This window comes from Psammomys obesus, unplaced genomic scaffold, assembly GCF_907164565.1.
Source record: "Psammomys obesus unplaced genomic scaffold, mPsaObe1.curated_primary_1811, whole genome shotgun sequence".
Lineage (NCBI taxonomy): Eukaryota > Metazoa > Chordata > Mammalia > Rodentia > Muridae > Psammomys > Psammomys obesus.
Window position 1 is genome coordinate 1,652,389 of NW_026587032.1, and position 22,249 is coordinate 1,674,637.

The window sequence follows — 22,249 nt, forward strand, 5'->3', positions numbered from 1 at the left end:
GATCTTTGATGGCTTGATCTGGGACAGAATCATCCTGGATTCTGCTGTAGCATGGGACTCAGCCCCCAGAACTTGGAGCAGAGAGAACCAGGGGGAGGTGGCCCAGACATCTTGCTCTTGGGGCTCCCCAAGCTTAGTTTGGATTCCCCCCCTTTCCTTCCCACTTCATCCCGGAAGGCAGCCAAGGCAAGCCTTGAAACTCTAGCTGAGTTGATAATGATGCTAAACAAACTGCTCAAGAGTGTCCATAGCAATTGCAGATCCATTGCTCCTAATGGGGCTAGAGTTTCTCTTTTGTCCTTTGTCCACGGAGCATGGACCACCTGGATGCTATCTGACTCAGATGCCATCATCAGTGCCAAAGGCTCCTCCTATATAAGTATCAAGTTCTCTTTGCTGGCCCAGAGACAAGTCTCTCATCTCAAACACCAGGATTTCTCCCTTTAATGGAGAAAAAGGAGCTTCCACATAGCCCTGAAAAATTATTATTATTATTATTATTATTATTATTATTATTATTATCTGCTTCAAGAGAAAGCCATCCCCTACTTTCCACAGGTCTGTGATTTGTTTAATACTCAAATTTGTTTACATAAATGCTCAAATCCTATTTTAAAGTATATGGAGTAAAATGCATTAACACACATAAGCCCTGGTGAATGTGGGACATGATAGTGCTTTAATTTGCCAGGGACAAGCAGGGGAACTCCCCCCTCCCGAAATCTCCAGTTCCCCTAAAGTCCCTCCCCATGGCCTGCCCTTGTAAAAAGGGCCAGTGTGCTGTGGAATGTGCCAGAAACTTGCCTACCCATGCTTATCTAGACAATGGGTCAGGACATACACCCAAGCTGCCCGTTAATCACCAGGGGCCAGAGCTGAGTCACTCCCCAGCCAATGGGGACATGTCCCTCCTTCACGCAGGTTCTAGAGCAGAGATCAAAATGGCCCACTGGAAAATCGATGGGCTTCCCCTGAACCGTGATGTAATTAGCAGCTCTGCCAGTCAGTGCCCAGAAGTGCTTCTCGAAGCATTTCCTGAAAGAAATTAAGGCCCTGTCCAATGGCCTTCCGATAACAGGAATAATACATTTGAATTTCACTCATTCGGGGATAAATTCCAGCCGCTGTTGCTCTTTACCTGCCGCAGCTGAACGGTGTTAAGTATTTGGATGTCTTTCTGATCAAACTCAGAACAAGGGAGGAAGCCGTGAACTACAGGGTTCCACACCGTATGTGCTTATGGCCAGTGATGGTCCACTTTACTGCCTTCTCCCTCGGTGCTTGGGTTGCTAAAGATGATCATTGTAAACTGGCTCCGAGGCCTCCAGAGTCACCCCTCGGGTTCAGGGTTTGACTACAGGCCTAAGACGACATGTGGGTTGGTGCTGACCGACACTGATTTTCACCCACAGTGCCACCAGTCATCCGTGTCTATCCAGAGACCCAAGCTCAAGAACCAGGAGTGGCTGCCAGCCTTCGGTGCCACGCTGAGGGCATTCCCATGCCCAGAATCATTTGGCTGAAAAACGGCATGGATGTCTCAGCCCAGATGTCCAAACAGCTCTCCCTCTTGGGTAAGAACCGCACACGAATCCCAGGACAGGAAATGAGAGGCAAGATCATGGCTGCCCCTGGCCTGTTGAGAGAAGCGGAGGTCCCCTGGTGACTGGCCCTCACAGGTCTCGTGGGCATCCAAGAGGCCGTTGGCCAAAATGCAGGTCACCCTCTGTATTTCAGCAGGGCCAGCCTGTCCTGGGCCCACTCCCAGGAACGTTGGCTGTCCCCTCCTCCCCAGCCACACCCAAGGACTATGTTTTAGCTCAACATTCTTAAGAGATCCCAAGAAGGTGGTGGGGAGGGCCCATGAAAGGGTGTTTCCCCCTGAGACCACCACCCTGAGCACTGTCCCCTCGACAGCCAATGGAAGCGAACTCCACATCGGCAGTGTTCGCTATGAAGACACGGGGGCCTATACCTGCATTGCCAAGAATGAGGTGGGCGTGGATGAAGATATCTCCTCCCTCTTCATTGAGGACTCTGCTAGGAAGACCCGTGAGTCCCCTGTTGGCTCTGAGAGCCTCACTGAGCTGTATGGGAGAGTTAGGGGGGACAAGAGAAATGCATTAACTCTCCAGGGCCATCGGTCACCTCTGAAGGCTCTGTTTCCTCTGTACCCAAAGCTAGGTACCGATGGCAACCTTGGGCAACCTAGACAGGTCCGAAAACATAGATGAGAGAAGTCTCTGCTCAGGACACAGAGCCCAGGGCCCCAAGGAAGCCCCAAAACCCCCCAGCTCTGCTCCTGCCTCTTATTTGATGTGTGACTGGAAACTGAGTCACAGACGCCTTCATGCCACCAAGTGCTCCATCCAGTGGCCTGAAAGCTCGCAAGTACAGACAGCCGTACCCTCTTTACAGTTACGCTTCCTTTGATCTGAAATTCCAGAAATGAACCCCTTACAAGTCTTAAATGACTTTAAGGGTTCTTTTTTAAAAGTGTGCCTGTGTGTGTAGGTTCCCACAGAGGCTAGAAGAGGGGTCCAGAACCTTGAAGCAGAAGTTACAGGTGGTTATGAGCCAGCTGCCTTGATGTGGGAGAGCATCATATGCTCTTAACCAGTACGTCATTTCTCCAGCTCCTTACATAACTTTTTCATTACAATTATTTCATTATAATTATTCTCTTGCATCAATAGTGTGTGTGTGTGTGTGTGTGTGTGCGTGCACATAGGAGGAAACAAGCATGAATAGGGTTTAGGACTGTCTGTGATGTAAGGAGGTGGAATATACAATTGGGAGCAGAATGGCCTTTCCTCTGGCAATTATCACCCACCTTATAGGCTAAGTGTACTTTCTCCTTATAATCACTGCTTTCCCCAGGTGGAACTCACAGCCTGGGTGCTGTTCAGTCTGTCCCCCTCAGTCAGTCTCCAAGCTAAGCCCTAATCACTGAATAAGAGAATGTTCTTCCTCTGAGAGTCCTAACTGAAGATCAGCTTCCTGGAAGGACACAGGAAATGAGGGAGAGATGTTCCTCATTCGTTATTGCCCATGGAATCAGGGAGGGCAGGGGGGTTAGCTGCTGGGATCCTGGGACTCCATTTTAAAGATTTATTTGCAAAGAAAAAGCATTCTGAGGCCCGGAAGTACCCACATGGGTCCAGAGCCATGGGCTGATATGGTTGCTGGACCAGTGAGTGACGCAGATTCTTCAGGTGATGACTGGGTCCTGGAATGTTCCTCAATGAGTGAATCACAACAGTGAAGGTTTGACATTGTATTTTTCCCTTTCCTTTTCTTTCTCTTCTGGCTATCACATCACTGCTCTAATCCTCGACCTCTGCAGTGGCAAACATCTTGTGGCGGGAAGAAGGTATTGTGTGTGACTGTCCTGTGTCATGCCTGGTTCTTGGTTCCAGTGGGCCACCTTTCCCTGAGCCACCCACAGCCTTGTAGAGCCTATGTCCCAAGAGGGGTGGGGGAGGGGCCACAGTCAAACTGCTGTGGCACACCCGTGCACAGAGCCAGCTCAGTGTCCTGAGCACTGGGCACTGAGCCTGACACAGTACATGTGAGGGACAGGGGCCATTAGCAGGGCTGCTGGCTGTAACCCTTCGTGCACTCTCTGCTCCTCAGCCTTGGTGCCTCAGCCACCATGGGCACTCCTCTTGTGCCCTGTCTCTTTTAAGCAGTGGTATGCTGCTCTCCCGGGGTTGCTGCAGAAGGACTCAGGTTTACACAGTGGAGACTTATCAGGGAACACAGGTCTAGGGACCAAAGGCACACTGAAGTCACCTTAGAGTATAGGGCTGGTGGGTGTTGCGTTCAGACTAACGATAAAGACAAATCGCATCTCATAGCTCAGTGGTGAAAAGCTCTGCCCTTCTCTGCTGATACTCAAGTCCTAGAGAGGAGGAAGGGACCGCTGGCCTCAGGGCCCTCTCAAATCCTAGTAGGAGAGAGATGCAACCTGACAACAGCAGCTAAGGAAACTAGAGCCCTTTTGGCGTCCTGTAGCAGAAGCTAGCTTTCAACAGAACCTTCTAGGGAGTAGATCTGGAGGCTGGGTCTCCTGTGAGGTTGATTGTGTGTTGAATGAGTATTGACTCTCACATTCCCACGCTGACTGAGCACGGCGCAGCACTGAGCCGGAAATGTAGCCGCATCTACAAACCCCGTGTGGGCTCCATTAAGATGTCAATCTGGTGTTGGCTCTTCTGGTGACTGACTTTCAAAGCAGCCCAGAGGGGCTGTCCCAGAGTCTGTGTTTCAACCCGAGGTTTGTCAGGTGGGCCATTCACGCCAGAGGCATTTTGACATGGTGCCTCAATCACTGAGATGCCATGGAGCAGCATTGAGACTCGTGTATTATAATTAGCTCCATACGATTCTCCAAGGGACAACTAGGACTGGCCACTGAAATCAAGGTGCTCCCCGGCCTGGGCATCCTTGAGGGACCGGGTTCCGGCAACAGGAACCTATCTGCCTAAGCAGGAGGTACTGGGTCCTACAGAGTTGGTGACAGGTTGTATTGGTTCCCAGCCTTTGGGACATGTCCTTCCAAGGTCCCATCTACCATGAAGAAATATGGTGGACTGGCTGTCTAACCCCGCCCCACCGGGAGAGAATGTTCAGCCTCTACCATGCTGCCTGCCATGCCTTGTGTGATCCTACCAGTGGCTGGAAGTCCATGACCAGACTGTGTTCCCTCCTCCCAGGCCTCAGCGTGGGAAACATGTTCTATGTCTTCTCTGACGATGGCATCGTTGTCATCCACCCTGTGGACTGTGAGGTCCAGAGACGCCTGAAGCCTACAGAGAAGATCTTCATGAGTTATGTGAGTTTCTGTAGCTGAGGCAGCTTCCGTATCATGCATGGTCAAAATCCAGACTCCATGTGGGGGATGGGGAGTGGGGAGAGGGCCAGAGAGACTGGCTTTTCTTCAATTCCTGTCGTTATATGTGGGTATGGTGGCAGGCTAAGAGAGGAGCATGAGCCAGAGAATTTCTAGCTCTCCATCCTCCATCCAGCAGTGGTGAGGGCCATGGAACACTGGGATCCTGACCTCCAGAAGTTCATAGTCAAATAAGAGACCCCGCATGGTAAACAGACAGCATCTAGACAGGTATTCTTGTGGTGACCGTTTGGCATGGACACATGTGAATGGATGCTCAGAGTTACAGAGGTGGTACAAATGAAACATCAAGCCAAGTAGATCACATGACAGGTGACAAGGAGGGGCCAGGGAAGATCCTCCCTGCTCCCATTTTCCTGGGTTCCAACTCTGTTCGCTGTGGTTTCCTCAGTCTAGCTGCCCTTGAGCTGTGGAGCTCTGACTCTGTTAGACATCAGGGTCATGGTCTTGTCCTCCAGGACTTCATAGCATCCCGTGATGCCAAGTAGGAAAGATACTAAAGAGGCCAGGTGTGGGAGTCAGGGCACCTGGCACGTTCTGGATGGTAAAGTTTGAGATGCCTATGAAAGAAACAATCAGGGGCTAGAAGGACATTTCTGAACTGAAGATACAGATCTGGGCACCATCTGTGTGTCAAAAGCTGAGGATTGGACAAGATGGACATCCAATAGAGCCCTGAGCCATCAGCCACTCAGGGACAGGCAGACTAAGAGAAACCAGAGGACAGAGTTAGCACAGAGTAACAGGGAAATCCAAAAGGATTCTATGTGCCAGAGAAGACAGAAGAAACAATGTTCCCAGCTTTAAAATTATGAAATAAACAGGACCATAACAGAGGAGAAAAGTAAGCTCCTGGTTTTGTATAGAAGGAGCAAGAAATAGAATTAAAGGTTGATTTTAGACAGACAAGTTTGAGGTGCACGTTAAGCTCCACAGTAGAGCAAGAGGCAACATGTCAGAGTGGACTCCTCTGAAGAGACTTAGCTAAAATACAAACTTATCCTTATAAGTATGAGGACCTGAGCTAGAAACACTTGGACCCACGTTAGAAGGGGGCATAGCTGGAGAGGTGGCTCAGGGGTTGGGAATACGTGTTGCTCTTGCAGGGGACCCAGGTTCAGTTCCCAGCACTCACATGGTGATTCACAACCATCTGAAAGTCTAGTTTTGGGAGGGCTGATGCTCTCTACTGGCCTCCAGAGGCATCAGGCACACATGTGATAGACATACAAACATGCAAGCAAATCTTTTATATTTATTTATTTATTTTATATGTTTGCAACCCCAGCCTGGGGTACAACAGACTGTGAGGTTCACTGGCCAGATAACCTGGCCTCTAGTGAACTCTAGGCCACAAGGAAAACCTGTCTCAAAAACAGAATAATAATAGAAGAGTAATGAAGTGGACAGCATTGGGGAAGTGGCATGAACCTCTACAGGCATGTGCAAACTTCTACATACAAACACACAAAAATTTGGGAGTGCTGAGTGTTCAGACAGTAACGAAAGCTATAGGTTTCAGTGAAATCAACAAGGAAACAGACTTTAGAGACTCCACGAATGAGCCCTGGGACACTACACATAGAAAGATCTGCAAACTGAGCACACAGTGGCCTTGATGAGTATTGAAGGACAAAGGTCAAGTGAGAGTTAGGGGCATGGCAGGGCTTGCATGCCACGTCCTCTGTATGAACCCCAAGGAGTTTGGGAAGAGAGGAAAAAAGGGATCTGAGAGGGTTAATGGCTAGGGATCCTAAAGATGTTGAAATGGGGTGGAAGATCAGATACATAGCACTCTGTCTCCTAACAGGAAGAAATCTGTCCTCATGGGGAAGGCGGTACCAGCCAGCCATGTCAGTGGGCATCTGCAGTCAACGTCAGGAACCGGTACATCTACGTGGCCCAGCCAGCACTGAACAGAGTCCTTGTGGTCGACGTTCAAGCCCAGAAGGTCTTACAGGTAATAGTTCTTAGAAGTGGAAAGGCTTGAGATTGTGGGCCAATGTCTGCTTTAGGCACACGCTTCAACTCTCCCCTGTGAGAAAGGCTCGGCCTGGGGAGAAAAGCTATCAAGTGTGCATTGCTGTAGGTCCAGCACTATTGTAGACGCTCAGAAAGCCATGAATGAGTCCACTGGAAGCCCCAGCATGAGAGTCTAGTCAGGGAGGCAGAACCGAAAGTGGAATTTCAGGGCTCTGTAAGGAGGAAGAGCTGTGGAAAGGTGGATTTAATGTGACCGAGGAGCTGTAAGACTACTTGAAATTGATTCTTACTCTGGAGCTAACAGAAGAAGCTAAGACCTGAATGCTGCCTAAGACACAGACTGTGGGCACAACGCACAGTGATGAGGGAAAGGGATGGAGGAAATGAGCTTAGGGGTAAACAGAAGCCAGCCCCTGGAGGGTCCTGGAAGCCAAGGAGGCTGGAGAGAAGAGAAAGGTGCAAGAGAAAGCCACCAAAAGGTCTCTAAGCATCAGTACAGCTGCTGCCTTAAGAATGGCAGGAAGGTAGAACAGGGATGGAGTGGAACTTGTTCTGGGCACAAGATGGTGGCAGCATCAGAGGGACCTGATGAGAAATTGGCAGATTCATTTTATTTTTAGTTATGTGTATTTGCAGCTTCATGTCTGTGCATGTGATCATCAGATCCCCTAGAGCTGGAGTTACAGACAGTTGTGAGCCACCTGATACAGGTACTGGGAACCTTGCTTTGGTCTTCTAAAAAAGCAGCAAGCACTCTTAACCACTGAGCCATCTTGCCAGCCCTCCTAACAGTCTGCAGACACCATTCAGGGTATGCAGGCAGAGAAGTGATAAAGGATGGAAGCCCGGGCTCTCCCACATTTAAAGATCAAGAAGCAGAGAGACAGCCAAGAAAGACATCTCAGAAGGAATATCCTGCAAGATAGGAGGAAAACCTGGGGCAGTGATACTTTAACAGGCAGAGGGGGTCTCAAGACTGCATCAGTGGTCTCTGATGTCCAGTATTGCTTTGGACGTCTGGGAACCGAATTTCATCTTACTGCATCATAGACCACCTCAGTTAGAACAGCTAAGATGACAACAGTCAAGGCAACCCTGGGGAAGGGGATGAAGTAGGAACAATAGTGTGTGGATGGGGGATACAGGCAACTGTTTGGAGGGGTTTCAATGCAAAACCAAGGGTATAGAAATGAGGAAGGGAGGCCCAGGCCTGGTGGCACATGCCTTTAATCCCAGCACTTGGGAGGCAGAGGCAGGTGGATCTCTGTGAGTTCCAGGCCAGCCTGGTCTACAGAGTGAGTTCCAGGACAGCTGGGGGATAGTTATACAGAGAATCCCTGTCTCGGAAAAAAAAAAAAAAAAAAGAAGAAGAAGGAAGAAAGAAAGAAAGAAAGAAAGAAAGAAAGAAAGAAAGAAAGAAAGAAAGAAAGAAATGAGGTAGGGGATAGCAAAGGAATGTTTTCAAAGAAATGTTATCCCAGATTGTGTATGCTAATGCCTGCTCTGCATCATCAAGGTAGACCATATATAGTCAGTGAGCTCCAATACACACAGGTCCGAATACCAGCCACAGCCAAAAGAATATATTCCTCCACTAGGTGCAACTTAGCAATACAGAGAGCACTAGTTAGGTTACTTTTCTGGTTTTTGGTTTTGTTTTCAGTGAAACAGAAGGAAGATTATCCAGGGCTTGAGGTTTGAGGGGAAAGGGGAAAGCTCAACATGAGATGGGATTGAGCAGGCACAGAAAGCCCACTGAAGGAGTGTGACTAGAAGCTTAACCTGAAACCTGTCAGCAGAGTTGTCTCTGTCCTGCCTCTGTAAATACCTTGAGTACAAAGGACGATCAATATAGCCAAAGCTGTGGGGTTTATTTCTGGTATTTGCAACAAGTTTTCAGTTTATCCTTTTGGAACTGATTCCTGTGGTCAGAGAACACACTAAGTAATATTCATCTTCTAAAGTATATACTGAAGCTTACTTTAAAACTGAGCTCATGATCAGCTTTGATAAATGTTTCATGTTTTCGAGAACATGTATTCTGGTATTAGGCGTGCTGTTTAATATGTGTCATTTATGTCAAGTTGATTCATCGTGCTGCCCAGATCTCCTTTCCTAGGTGATTTGTTTTGTCTGCTGAGGGGTGTTTTTAAACTCCACTGTGGCTGTAGAGTTATCTACTTCTCAAAGTTATATCCACTTTTTCCTTAAGATTATATAGTCTCTTCCTAGGGGAAAGTTTTTTTTTTTCTTACAAAATATCATTCTTTATCTGTAGTAATGCTCTGAATCTGTTTGTTAATAACACTGGTATAACTAAATCATATTTTAGTTAGCATTCTCATGCTACAATTTTCCAGCCTTTTATTTTCCAACCTTTCTATTCCTTATAGTTAAGATGTTTTTTTCATAACACTTAAGTTTTATCTAGTTTAATTAGTCTCTTACTTAAAATATTTGGTCCGTTCATATTTAATATTATTTGTGTAATTGAGTGTTTCTACAACCTTACCTTTTATTTATCCTGTTTATGTTGCTTTTTTTCTCATTTTTGCTTGCTTTTGGCTCTAACAAATATTTTTATTTTATTTCTTCTCTATCATTTATTGAAGATGTACTTACGTTATTATAATCACAGTAACTACAACACACATCCTTACACTGATAGTAACTCATATAAATTGCTACTCATTGTCTTAGCCTCCTTTCTTGCAGCTGCACTAAAACACCCAGACGAAAGTGCTAACGGGAGAAAGGCTGTTATTCTAGATTATAATCTGTTGTTGCGAGGAAATCAGGTACAACGCTGAAACAACCAGTCACGTCACATTGGTGGTAAAGAGCAGAGAACAGTGAACTAGTAAATACACACTAGTGCTTAGCTTACATTTTCCACTCTTCAACAATCCAGAATCTCCTGCCCAGAGAATGTTGCTACCTACAATGGGAGGGACCTCCCACCTCAGTTAACAATGTCGAGATAATCCAACATAGCCAAGGCCAGCTGCCCATCTCCCTAATAATGCTAACTTAGGTCAAATATGAAGCTCAACATAAGCCATCATGCTTCATTTCAGTGATCACTAATTTCTTTAATAGTCTTCCTGTCTCTTGTATTATTGTGGTAATTAAACATATATCGTTAATACACACATATATGTATATACATACACATCCAGGTAATAACTGATGTTAACCTTTATAGTTATCTTTATTACTGAGGTAGGTGGTAGTTGTTTTGACATCTCACTCCACAGGTCAGGCCAGCCTTGAACACACAGTACTCCTGCCTCAGCCTCCAAAGTGTTGGAATGGGGTCATTTTTATTAGTTCTGTAGTGTTGCTGGAAACAGATCTCAGTTTTGTTTGAGGTAAAAAAAAATATATATTTCTGAATAATTCTGGATGACAGTTCTTTTCCTTCAGCACTGTAAGATACCATATCTCCCTCTGCTGCTGGGCCAACCTTAGTTTCCCCTCTCTTCCTCTGAGTTCCTCCTCGCTCAGCATTTCAACTTCAGTGTGATCTTTGTATTTGTTCTGAGTCAAGGTTTCTCTTGAGTTCATGTACTGAATATTTGTTAGACGGGAAATTTCTCGGTGGTTGTGTCTTGAAATGTGCTGTCTGGTGCTCACACTCTTCTCAGGACCCCATCTTTAAAATGTTTTGCCTTCCCAGTATATCACACACGTCTCCTCCTGTTTCGGTGTTGTACGTCCTAGCGTCTGTCTTTCAGTTTGCTAATCCTACCTTCTCCTGAATCTAATGTGGGTTTGTCTGTTTATTATTATATCAGATGATTCATTTTTACCTTCAAATTTTATGTTTAATTCCCAGCTTCCTATAAATTCTCAGTCGTCTTTTTATGATCCATTCTGTTACGATTTTGAATAGTAAAAAAGATATCTGCCTCTTGAAATGCCTAGTGATTTCTTTAACCCAAACATTCTACATATTTTTTAAGTCGTAAAGTCTTTAAATAGCTGTCATCCATCAAAAAGGATTTGTCCTTACCTCTGCTCAGTGGGAAGAGTAGCAAGTAGATCATTTTAAAATTTCTCAAAGGCCAGGACCGCTCTGCCATCCCCTAATCCTGAGGCCTTTCACTCAAGTTCCTGCCAGACTCCAGCACCTCAGCACAGTGAGACTATGGAAAATCCCGTTCTGAATTTAATAAACTTTTGGCTTAGCTCTTCAGCTGCCTCTTTCATAGCACTGAGTAGGAGCGTGAAATCTCACAAGAAGGGATTAGGCAGAAAGGGAAGACAGTGGAGAGGGCAGAGGAATGGGACATGTGCCAGAGGAGGAATGTGGGAGAAGGATCTTCAAAGAGAACAATCAAGAAACGGACATCCTAAGATGGCCGCACGGCCATGGGATGGAAAGCTCTGGGTAGGAGCGTGGCAGGTACCAAAACCTTTGTTAAGTGTGTTAGGTACTTGTCTTGTTGCTGCGAGCAAATGCCTGACAAGACTGACGGGTGTATTTTGGCTCGAGGTTTCAGAGTCAAGTCCGCTGCCATCGCAGCATGAGCCTCCAGTGTGAAGTGGCTGGTCATATTGAGTCCACAGACAGGAGGGAGAGAGGTGAATGCTAACGCTCAAAATAAGTTACCCACTTTCCCTCTTCAGTCAGTCTTTGGTCCCGTCTGTGGAAGGTACAGCCCACAGTCTTCTCTCCTCAGCTAAACTTCTCCAGAAACACTTGAGCTGTGTCTCCTGGTGGATTACAAAACCCAGTCCATAGGAAAGTGAAACAGTAAGGAAAGCAGTGGTCAGGAAGCGGGGAACACGCTGGGCTCGCATGGGCCTTGGAAAGCATTTAGAGCGTCTCCTCAGGACTTCTGTGTGTTGGAGATATCAACTAGAACAAGAAAGTGAAGTGGGGCTTCAGTGATAGCGGGGAAGAAAGGAAAAACATTTCAGGACGGTGCTGAGTGAGCAAAACTACAAGTTCAGTTCTGTACATTAGGGTGGGGCCTTCAACAGGTTATCAGAATGCGATACCAGTGGAAGGATGTGAAGGATGTAGATGGGTCAATGAAGAAGCTCTGGGACATGCCAACTCTCAGTTAGGAGGAAGTAAAGGAGGGCATGGAAAAACCAGGAGGTCAAATGGAGTATTTCTAAAAGGGGATGGTGAGGACGTTAACTCCTGTAATGTAAAGCAGAGGGTACTGAAGTGACCCCTAACTCTTAAGGAGGTCTAGGATACCTCACTGCAGGGATGGAAGTGAAAATGAGAAGTAGGGGGCTTAAGAGAGTTATTTAGTGAGGTTTGGGCCATTGTGGACAGAGATGATCTGGGTTTTTTTTTCCCCCTCCACCTCACTAAAAAGGCCAAAATGTAGATGAAACTGAAATTTCAGAATTTATGCTAATGAGTTATGAGAAGTTATGGTGGTCAAGAGAGTGGAAGAAAAGCCATTGAAACCATGGAGAAAGTGAGGCTTTGGGACATATGATGGATAGTTTTGTGTCAACTTGACACAAGCTATAGCCATCTGAGAGGAAGAAACCTCAACTGAGAAAATGCCCCATAAGATGGCCCATAGGCAAGCTGCCTGTAGGCCATTTTCTTAGCTGGTGATCAATAGGGGAGGGCCCAGCCCATTGTGGGTGGTACCATCCCTGGGCTGATGGTCCTGGGTTCTATAAGCAAGCAGGCTGAGCAAGCCAAAGGGAGCAGGCCAGTAAGCAGCATCCCTCCATGGCCTGTGCATCAGCTCCTGCCTCCAGGTTTTTGCCCTTGTTGGGTTCCTGCCTTGACTTCCTCTGATGATGAACAGTGCTATGGAAGTGTAAACCCAATGAACTCCTTTCTCCCCAAGTTGCTTTGGTCATGGTGTTTTGTCACAGCAATGTAATCCTAAATAAAACAGGGTTCATTCATATAGATTTGAAGACATCAAACTTGGTAGCCAAATGGGCAGAAAAGATGGCAGAGAACCTTGTGTCAGCATCTTCACTGAGCATGGGGGTTATACTGCCCAGCAGCATAACCATCAAGGAACAGTTTCGTAACATGCAACTATACTGTGGAGCTGGAGAGATGGCTCAGCAGTTAAGAATGCTTGCTGCTCTTGCACAGGAGCCAAGTTTGGTTCCCACCACCCACGTTAGGAGGCTCACAACCACCTGTAACTCCAGCCCCAGGAGGGTCCAAAGCCCCCTTTTCTGACTTCCACAATCACCTGAATTCACATGCAACATACACATAATTTTTAACTTGAAAAATAAATCTACGCTATAAAAAGGAGAAAACAGCATGCTGCTGCCTGATGCTGTAGTCTGAGTGCTGATGGATGTGTGATCTAGAGGCTGCACAGAGCGGGACAAAGGTAAAAGGTGGGTAGCCACAAGCAATCTCAAAATCCACCTCACATGACCCATGGGGAAGGGAGGGCCAACTCACTAGAACCCAAGTAGATGCTAAGGGTCCAAGAGGCCCCCAAGACTTCTAGGAAGACTAAAAAGCAACCCCTGGAACTGATTCTTGAGTGGAATTCAGAAAACCTCTGTGTTCAGTCTTCATCCAAGTTGGACCTAGGATACTTTAGGTAAAATATGAGCTTCAAAGAGACAACTCAACAAGTCCTTCTGTCCTCTGAGGACAATGGCCATGGGAAGGCTTCTACACGGGGGTTTCCAATCAGGATTATTGGCAAGGGTTGGAGGCCAGCTTCCTAACTCCCCCTGGTGAGATAACCATATACACACATACACAAACATTCATAAATGGCCATCACATCATCTGTAACTTCAGCCATGACCAACCTGTCACTATTTCTTTTCAAGTCCATAGGTGTGGACCCTCTGCCAGCTAAGCTGTTGTATGACAAATCGCATGACCAAGTGTGGGTCCTGAGCTGGGGGGACATGCATAAGTCCCAACCAAGCCTGCAGGTATGTTGAGCATGTTAAAGCCGACACTCGGCCTATAGAGGATTCTACTGCTATAAAGTAACTGTCTCATGCTTTTCTGGATGACCATCTTTCCAAACCATTCCCACAAAGGCTCAGGAAGAAAGCAGGAAACAGGCAGTATTAGTAAGCCTTACCTGTCACCTGAGAAGAAACTTTCAGTTGAGAAACCTTGTAGACAGATTGTCCCATAGGCATGTCCATGGGCAAATAGTCTTGTTTATTAATTGAAATAGCAGGATCAAGCCCGCTGTGGGAGGCACCATCCCCTATACAGGCAGTTCTGGGCTGTGTGAGAAAGCTAGCCAAACCTGAGCCTGTACCCAAGCCAGCAAGCAGTGGACCACCAAGGCTCCTCCTTGGATTCTGATGCTGACTTCCTCAGAGACAAACTGTGACTCAGAAATGTGAACTAAATAAATCCTCCTCTTTCCTAAGTCGCCGTAAGTCAGAGTGTTTTAGCACAGCAGAAGAAGAAAATGAGAAATGGCTTCCAAGCGATGTTCTCACTAGGCAGTCCACAGAGTTTCTTCAACCAGGACTGCTACCGAAAACAATGTAAAATGACCAAATTCTAATTTCATGACTGCTCATCCCCTACCTAGCCCCACCATACCTGATTCTCCTGAGTCAGTAACTCTTGGAGCCAAATAGGATAAGCCTCTAGAGTCTAGAGCAAAAAGGAAGATAAGAGTTTCTTCTCTTGGAATGAATAGACCATCCAGAGAGTGGTGTTAAATCAAGTCATAAATGTGGGTTCTTTACCTTTGTTTTCTATTGCTATGACAACGACATACCTGAAGCCGTGTGATTTATAAAGGAAAAGACCTATTTTCTCTCATGGTTTTACCTAAAACCAAGCAGCTCTTCCTGGTCAGCTTCTTGTGAGAGACCATAGGCGGGGGTGGTGCAGTGCCGTCGTGATGGACATGTCCAAAAGGGGAACAGATGTACGTGAAAGGGGCACATGGGCCAGCGAGTGAGGAGAGACAGGCATGAGGTGCTGACCTGTCCTGGTGAGAACTCACCCGTCCTGGAAGGACGGCATTAATCCCTTCTGGAGGACAGAGATTCATAGACCAATAGAGCTCAAGGTCCCACTACCTTTCGAAACCATAACGTTGGAGGCCACGCCCCAAAATGAATTTGGTGGAGACAGACTGTATTGAAGCCGTAGTTCCAACCAATAAACGGGAGCAAGCAGCCCACGTGCTTAAACCACAGAGAAGGGCACCCAGAGCTCACAGGGTGCCAAGCCACGAACAGTTCTGAGATTTGCTCGTGGTGCTGGCCCAGCCAGCACGGGCCTGAAGCCCCTACCCGTACCCCTGCCTCCTGAGAAGAGGTTGGGCTCCACTGCTCTGTAGCAATACTCCCCATCCCAGCTAGGGAAGCTTCACACTACCTGGCTGGGATGCGGCTGGCCCTGTAGCTCTCCCCAGGGACCCACTAAGCCCTGTGAAAAAGTCATGTGGTACGCTCCTCAGGCCTGCTAAAAAGCAGTGCACAGAACCACCAATGCAGGGGAGGCCGTGACTCATTCCATGCAAATGAATGACTCGGGCCAACAGGGCTGAGTGGTCTCGTAGAACCCACAGAACTGAACGGAGACAAATCAGTCCTGTTCTCCTCTCAGCTGTTCCTGGACCCAAGGGCAAGATACCAGACCCGGCTCCAGTGTAGCTGACAATCAAACAAAAGGGTGTTATCAAAGGTTCTGGGAGCCAAAATGAAGGTCACTGAGACCAGAAGATGAGAGTGCTAGAGGGGACTGAATAACTCACTTTTCCCTGCCATCAAATGCCCTTTGAATTGCGGTCTTGAGGAAAGTCCATCACAGCCTGGCAGGCACCGCAGCAGGTGTGCCTCCTGGGGGTGGCAGGGGGAAGAGGCCGCTGCCCGCTTACACCTCAGTGGGATAGGATGCAGAGTATGGACACAAACTCGGGCTGTACACTTCAAGGCCCTCCCTCCAGCAACCCATTTCCACCAGTGATGCTTCTCCGTGTCACCAGATGGGGGACATGGCACATCCAAAGCACGGAGGGACAGGTTTCCTGAGAATGCTAAGCGTGAAATTCAAGGAGGGAATACCAGAATATGGGTCTTGTTACTAACAATGAACAAACCTGGCTTTCCAGTTTTTAAAACTGCAGTGGTTTAGGGGGGAAAAAATGCATTTCTATGAAGTAACCTGAAAGAGGAAGAAAATCTTCTCAGAAGAGAAAACCTATGAAGAGCTGGAGATGTGGAACAGGATCCCTTAACATTCAGAGAAAGGAAAGTCACAGTTGGAATAGATCAAATATTAAATGTGCTAGGCATAGTACATAGTACATAGACCCCACCTACAATCCCAGCACCCAGCAACTGAGGCAGAAGGATGCCCAGGAGTTCCAGGACAACCAGGGTGATGTAGACTATCTAAAATGAAATCAAACAAATGTGGAATATAACTGCTGAGTTAAAAAAAAAAAAAAAACTGAAATCATGCAGGTTCAAAGAGATGTAGGGCTGGAGAAAGGGCTCAGAGAGTAGTGCCTGTCACACAAGCCTGACTGCCCAGGTTCAAATCCCTGGTAGCTGAGTAAACATGGACATAGAGGACTGGCTCCTCAGAGTTGTCCTCTGGTCCCCACACATGGCTCAGGCACATATGGTCATTCTCAAAGAGAGGGCTCTACGAATCCCATTCTAAAGTGATGACAAGTAATAGATCTCTTGGCACTTTTTAGTAAAATTCTGCAATTCCAAGAAAGAAAACTCTTGACAAGGAAGGCCCTTTGGGGCTGAAAAAGACAAATCACCCATATAAGACGGACAGTCGGGTTGACATTAGACTTCTCACGCACAACCGTAGCCTGAGGGCCACGAGTCACATCTACGTGGTTGGAAGAGGAAAAAAACTGAGCTTCAACACATCTGTCCCAGAGGAAGACAGAAGGGCATGCGTAAGCACCCAGGGCCCAGCATTAAGAAGCCTGGGAGAACATCAACAGAAGATACAAATCAAGCATCCGATGAGCCAGACCGAAGACATTGCCTTAGTGGAGAGACGGAAGGGAGCACAGCCTTGAGGGGCAGAGAGGGGAGAGGGCTAAGACAGGGCTGAGGCGGAAAGCACCTTGAAATGTTTGTGTGCTAAATAATGCTGCAAGAGTTGGGTGCTGAAGAAATAGATAATAATACAATAGTAAATGTAATTCATTATAACCAAGAGTGGGTAGAGGCAGAACAGAGTAAAAATGCAAGTCTTTCTCAGGAAAAGAAGGGTGATGAAAAGGTTGGGGTGTGACTATCCCATTTCTCCAAATATCTCCTTTCTACACGCATTCCTGCTTTGCCTGCATGTATGTCTGTGTGAGGGTGTCAGATCCCCTAGAACTGGAATTACAGACAATTATGAGCTGACCCGTGGGTACTGGGAATTGAACCCTGGTCTTCTGAGAGTTCAGCCAGTGCTCCTAACCGCTGAGCCATCTCTCCGGCACCTGCTTTTAATAAGAAGGGGCAGAGATGTGCCGTGGCTATGACTGTCAGCAATGTGCTTCCCTGGCAAGCGTAAAGACCTGGATTCCGCCCCCAGCACCACAGAAAGTTATACATGGTGGTGCATTCCTGCAGTGTCGGAACCTGGCAAGTAGAGGCAAGATGATCAGAAGTCCAAGGTCATCTTTGGCTCCACAGTGAATTTGAGGCTAGCCTTGGCTACATGAGAGAGACCCTGTCATTCATAAATAAATAGATAGGATGATTCTATTGGGAATAAAAAAGAAAAACATTAGAAATAATTGTCTTTAAGAAATGTAAGCTAAGCCTAGTGACACTGGCCTGTAATCATAGCTATTGAAGAGGGAAGGAGAGAGGGAGGGGGCAAGGCCTGCCTGGATGGTAAAGTGAATTCAGAGCCAGCCTGGGCAACTTAGCCTTTAACCTCAGAAAAAGACAAGAAGTGGGGCAGAGAGCTAGCTCAATAGGTAAAGAGCTTGTGTTACAAACACTGGGACCCGACACCACCGAAACCCACAAAAAAGCAAGATGGCTAAGTGAGAAAAGACAGTCTTGGCACAAGCTCAACCACTGAATTCCATCCCTAGAGCTCACAGGAGGAGGAGAAAAACTGGCTCCCCAAAGTCGTTCTTTGACCTCCACATTCATCCCTGCGCGTTCACACACAAAAATAGGTTTTTAAAGCTGCGGGGGGGGGGGGTCTGGGGAGACTGAAGCAGGAGGATTCCTGGGACCCTCTAGCCAGCCAGTCCAGTCTACATGGCAAATCCCAGGCCAGGTCAAGATACAGTCTCAAAAATAACTAAGGTGGGTGTGGCACTAAAGAGGTGGTTCAGAGGCTAAGAGCACCGGTGGCTCACAGCGATCCTTAACCCCAGCTCCCGGGGATCTGACATTCTCTTTTGACCTCCGTAGGCATGCCCATGGTGAGCACCCATAGAAACAGGCAAACCCCCGTGCACATAAAAATAATATCTAAAACATATGTTAATTTGTAAAGGGTCGGTGGACCACGTCCTCTGGCCCGCACATGCCCACGCATGCATTTCTGAGTTAAAGGGACTAGGATGCAGCTCCATGCTAGAATGCTTCCCTACTGCACCCAAGGTCCTGAATTCGGTCTCCATTACCAGGAGGGGGGGAGGGGGAGACATGAAAGAAAAACAGGAGAAATAAAAGGAGGGACCTCAGGCTTGAAACAGCGATAACAGTTGATCAAAGGGATGCTCGCGAGACGGGATGTGAGTAGGACCGGGTGAGGTGGCTTCAAGTTTAAAAGCGGTGGGCAGCAGGCGAGACTTTCATGATGATGAATAGCTGTGCCTGACAACGTAACTAAATGCATAAAGCAGTGATTAAATATAATACAGCTTGATCAAAGATGGGCCTGAATTGTACATACCACGTAGAGAAAATAACACCTGAGAAAATCCATCAACACGGACAAGGAGCTGAATTTAATATATAGGAAGCATTTCATCTGGCAGAATTCGTTCACATGCATACAGATACAAAAGTGTGTCATTAATCTAAGGAAAGCGTCAGAGGTTTTGTAGAATTACATGTCCCAGACTGTAATAATCTGATAACGGAAAGGTAACCTGAGTGCCGCAGAGGGGCCTCAGCATCTAAGAGTCCTTGCCGCTGGTGCAGAGGACCCGAGTTTGGTTCCCAGCATCCACATCAGGAGGCCCATGACCACCTACAGTTCGAGCTCCCAGAGATCTGATGCCTCCTTCCAGACTCTGTATACCCATGTGTGCATGCACACACACACACACACACACACACACACACACACACACTCTCAGAGTAACCTAATAAGAAAATAACCCTAGATATAGATGAAAAGCACACCTACGACCCCACAACTCCTGGAATACGTAGTGAGATCCCTGTACCCCACATCCAAAACTCAGGCGATGAAAAAAAGACTACAGGTACAGACCACGCTGTCGATGTTTGTAAAGCGTTGGAAGCATCCTACCATCCCTTCTAAATATTCATCACTCAGGGATTTATTACATTTTTCCGCGGTGATCCCACGCATGAAGCTCATTCCCACGCTCTCCTCAGCAACCACTTGTGACCATGAGGCATCACCACCAGGTCCCCCGTGTTCTTACCCCAGGCCCGGCTTTTAGTGGCCTCTACCTCTCCCCTCTAAGATGTTACTTCTCAGTTGGCAATGTCCACCTACCTAAGAGAGATGCCCAGCCTTCTTGTCCCCTCCCTCCCTCCCATCCAGGTAACACCTCATGCTACTGTGCCAGCTGTGACTCTCTCCTAGGCTGAGCCCACGGAACCAGGGGTCTGTAGAGCATCTGTGGGCTCAGCTGTGCGCACAAGAGCAGGGCAAGAAGAACCTTGGGGCTCAGGCAAATAAAGTTGGCCTGCCACGCCGGCTCAATGGTCTGTGCTGCTGGGCCTGATGAAGCCACCTCTGAATATAGGCTGTCTGGGTGGTGAAGCGCAAGTGGCACTGAGTGATGGCAGCCTGTAATTTCCCATCTCTACCAGAAGCTGAAGTGACAGGCCTGGTATCAAGGAGCAATTACACGCTGCCTTGGAGTCCTCGGCCACATTTCCCAGGGACTCTCTGCGACTCCGTTTCCAATCCTTGTATTTTCTTAATGCCCAGTTCTATGAGCTTCCCCCCCGGCCCCCGCCCCTGTGGACTTGGCAGGAAAGCATCATCCTGCCATTTGTTAAATAGAAAAATCACAGCAAAATACACTCCGTGCGACTTCAAAAACACCACCCGGAGAGTAGAAATCACAGCGTGGTTCCCTGTGCTCCAGCGTCTTGCCTGCTGACATCCCCCACTCTCAAGGCTAGTGTGCGGGTACAGAAAGACTCCGGCCTCGAGCCTGCCTGAACAGGCAAGCCAGCTGTTGTGTGTTTTGTCATGAAAGTGAAAGCTAGAAGGCAGTTCTTTTCCTAAAAGACAAAAGTATTCAGTGTTTCAAGCTGGGCACGCAGCAGGCCCATCCGAGACTTTCCTTGTCCTGCAGGCTGCCACTGGATTGCCGAAACCTAGTTTTTTCTTTTTCTTTTTTTTTTTTTCTTTTGTGACTTCCAAGTCCACAATATAATCATTAAAAAATATTTCCTCTCCCTAGCTGAGAGTTGAGAATCTGCTTCTTGTCCTTCGAGCTAAAATTGCCTACGAGCCGGCCAAGCACACACTGTAGTGCAGATCTGCCTGTTTCTGGGCAGTGGCCTAGAACCTACAAGATCAGTGATCGTGTGCAGAAGGCAGGGGAGCATGGGATACCTGGGTTGGCCCTTAGCCAAGTGGTTTCACACGAGGCACCCAGTTTTGGCTTGTCCTGTCTAACCTCTTCCACCATGTAGCTCTGTCTGGAGCTAGCCTTGCCCTGACTCGACACCACAGGGACACACTTTCTGCCAAGTGTGCCCGCTTTCTGCCAAGTCTGCAGGGCAGAAAGCATTACCTGTGGGGCAACAGAGGCAGCCATGCCCCGGTTTGTGCAAAGCCCAGGACCAACATCTTTTCATTAAGAAACAAGTCCCTCTGGCACAGCCAGGGTCACATTACAAGACGCCCTGGTGGTCTAAGTGACAGCCCTGCGGGAGGCCGCTTTCTCTCACCAACTCTGGGGTCTCCGCATTCTGAGAGCAACGCAGGGCAGACTCTGCCAGAAAGCCATGCATTCAAGAAAATAAACTCCAGATTAAGGAGATGGCTCAGTCAGAGTGCTTGTCATACAAGCATGAGGGCCTGAGTTCAATCCCCAGAGCCCATACTTTAAAAAGAAAAAAAAAAAAAAAAAAAAGCCAGGCATGGTGATACATGCTTGTAAGCCCAGTGTTGAGAAGGTGGAGACTGGCAGGTCCCGGGGGCGTACTAGCCAGCCAGCTTAGCCTACTTGATGAGTTACAGGTCAGGTCAGTGAAAGATCTTGGCTCAAACACAGGAAATGAACGGGCCTTGAGAAATGATGCTCCAGGTTGACCTCTGGCCTCCACTAGCACACATGCAGCTGTGCACATACACAAAACACTAAATATGTCAACTGCCTAGCACGTCAGGCCTTTGCCCAGAGCTCTCTCCCTCTTTGCCTGAGGTTGCGCAGGGATGAAGACATTGAGGTCCACTGTTAGGAAGCGGATGGAATCTTCCTGGAAACCCCAGCGCCATTCCCTAGGTCCTCACCCGACCCTCCTGGAGGCTGACAAGAAGCAGACTGCCTGGTCTAACAGAGGAGGGAGTGGCCAGTCTGGCCTTCTCTCCAGTCTCCCCACTTCCTTGCACAGGAAGGACAGATGCCTGATCTCCATGTTGTTAAGAAATGCCCACGTGGCTCTCGTCCCTTCCCTAAGACTAGGGCTTTCCCGCCATCTCTCTCCCCCAGAAGCCCATCTGTGAGGTCTACAACTGAACATGCTCATGTCCAGATCTCCGACCCCCTCCTGAATGGCCCCCACAAGAACCCCTCTCTCTGTTACAGGTGATCACAGAAGCCAGCGCTGGCCAGGGACAGCACCTCATCCGAACGCCATTTGCAGGAGTGGACGATTTCTTTATACCCCCAACAAATCTCATCATCAACCATATCAGGTAACTGGTCTACCACGCCTCTACAGGCCGTACCCAGCTCCAGTCTACCTGGGCAGCCATGCCCACGGTGGCACCAACTCCCCTTTCTCCCTCCTGCTACCCCGTGGTCTATCTTTGGATAGAGAACCACTCTCTGACACAGAGAAACCCAGATCCTTTAGGGACTGGCCACTCCCCTTCCTTCCTGATTTCACAGAGCACCCCCAGGCTCTGTAAACTTCCCCTGCTGTGTCATCCAAACCCTGGAGAGCTCACTATACATGCCTCTGTGAACTGATATATGTATCTCCAGGAAGAAATGGTTTGGGGTTTTTTTTGCACGCCAGTGTTAA

General features: G+C 47.8%; 1 protein-coding gene across 2 annotated transcripts in view; it reads left to right on the forward strand.

Annotated features, from left to right (window-relative positions):
• Positions 1-22,249, forward strand: part of Fstl4 (follistatin like 4) — a 398,369-nt gene that overhangs the window by 370,052 nt on the left and 6,068 nt on the right. Inside the window, exons 9-15 of one of the 2 annotated variants that reach the window (XM_055602883.1) lie at positions 1,413-1,574; positions 1,918-2,052; positions 3,347-3,373; positions 4,719-4,837; positions 6,726-6,875; positions 13,697-13,804; positions 21,808-21,917. In XM_055602883.1, the coding sequence (XP_055458858.1) occupies positions 1,413-1,574; positions 1,918-2,052; positions 3,347-3,373; positions 4,719-4,837; positions 6,726-6,875; positions 13,697-13,804; positions 21,808-21,917 (811 nt within the window). The remainder of the gene's footprint in view (positions 1-1,412; positions 1,575-1,917; positions 2,053-3,346; positions 3,374-4,718; positions 4,838-6,725; positions 6,876-13,696; positions 13,805-21,807; positions 21,918-22,249) is intronic. The other variant, XM_055602884.1, reaches the window with a different exon arrangement.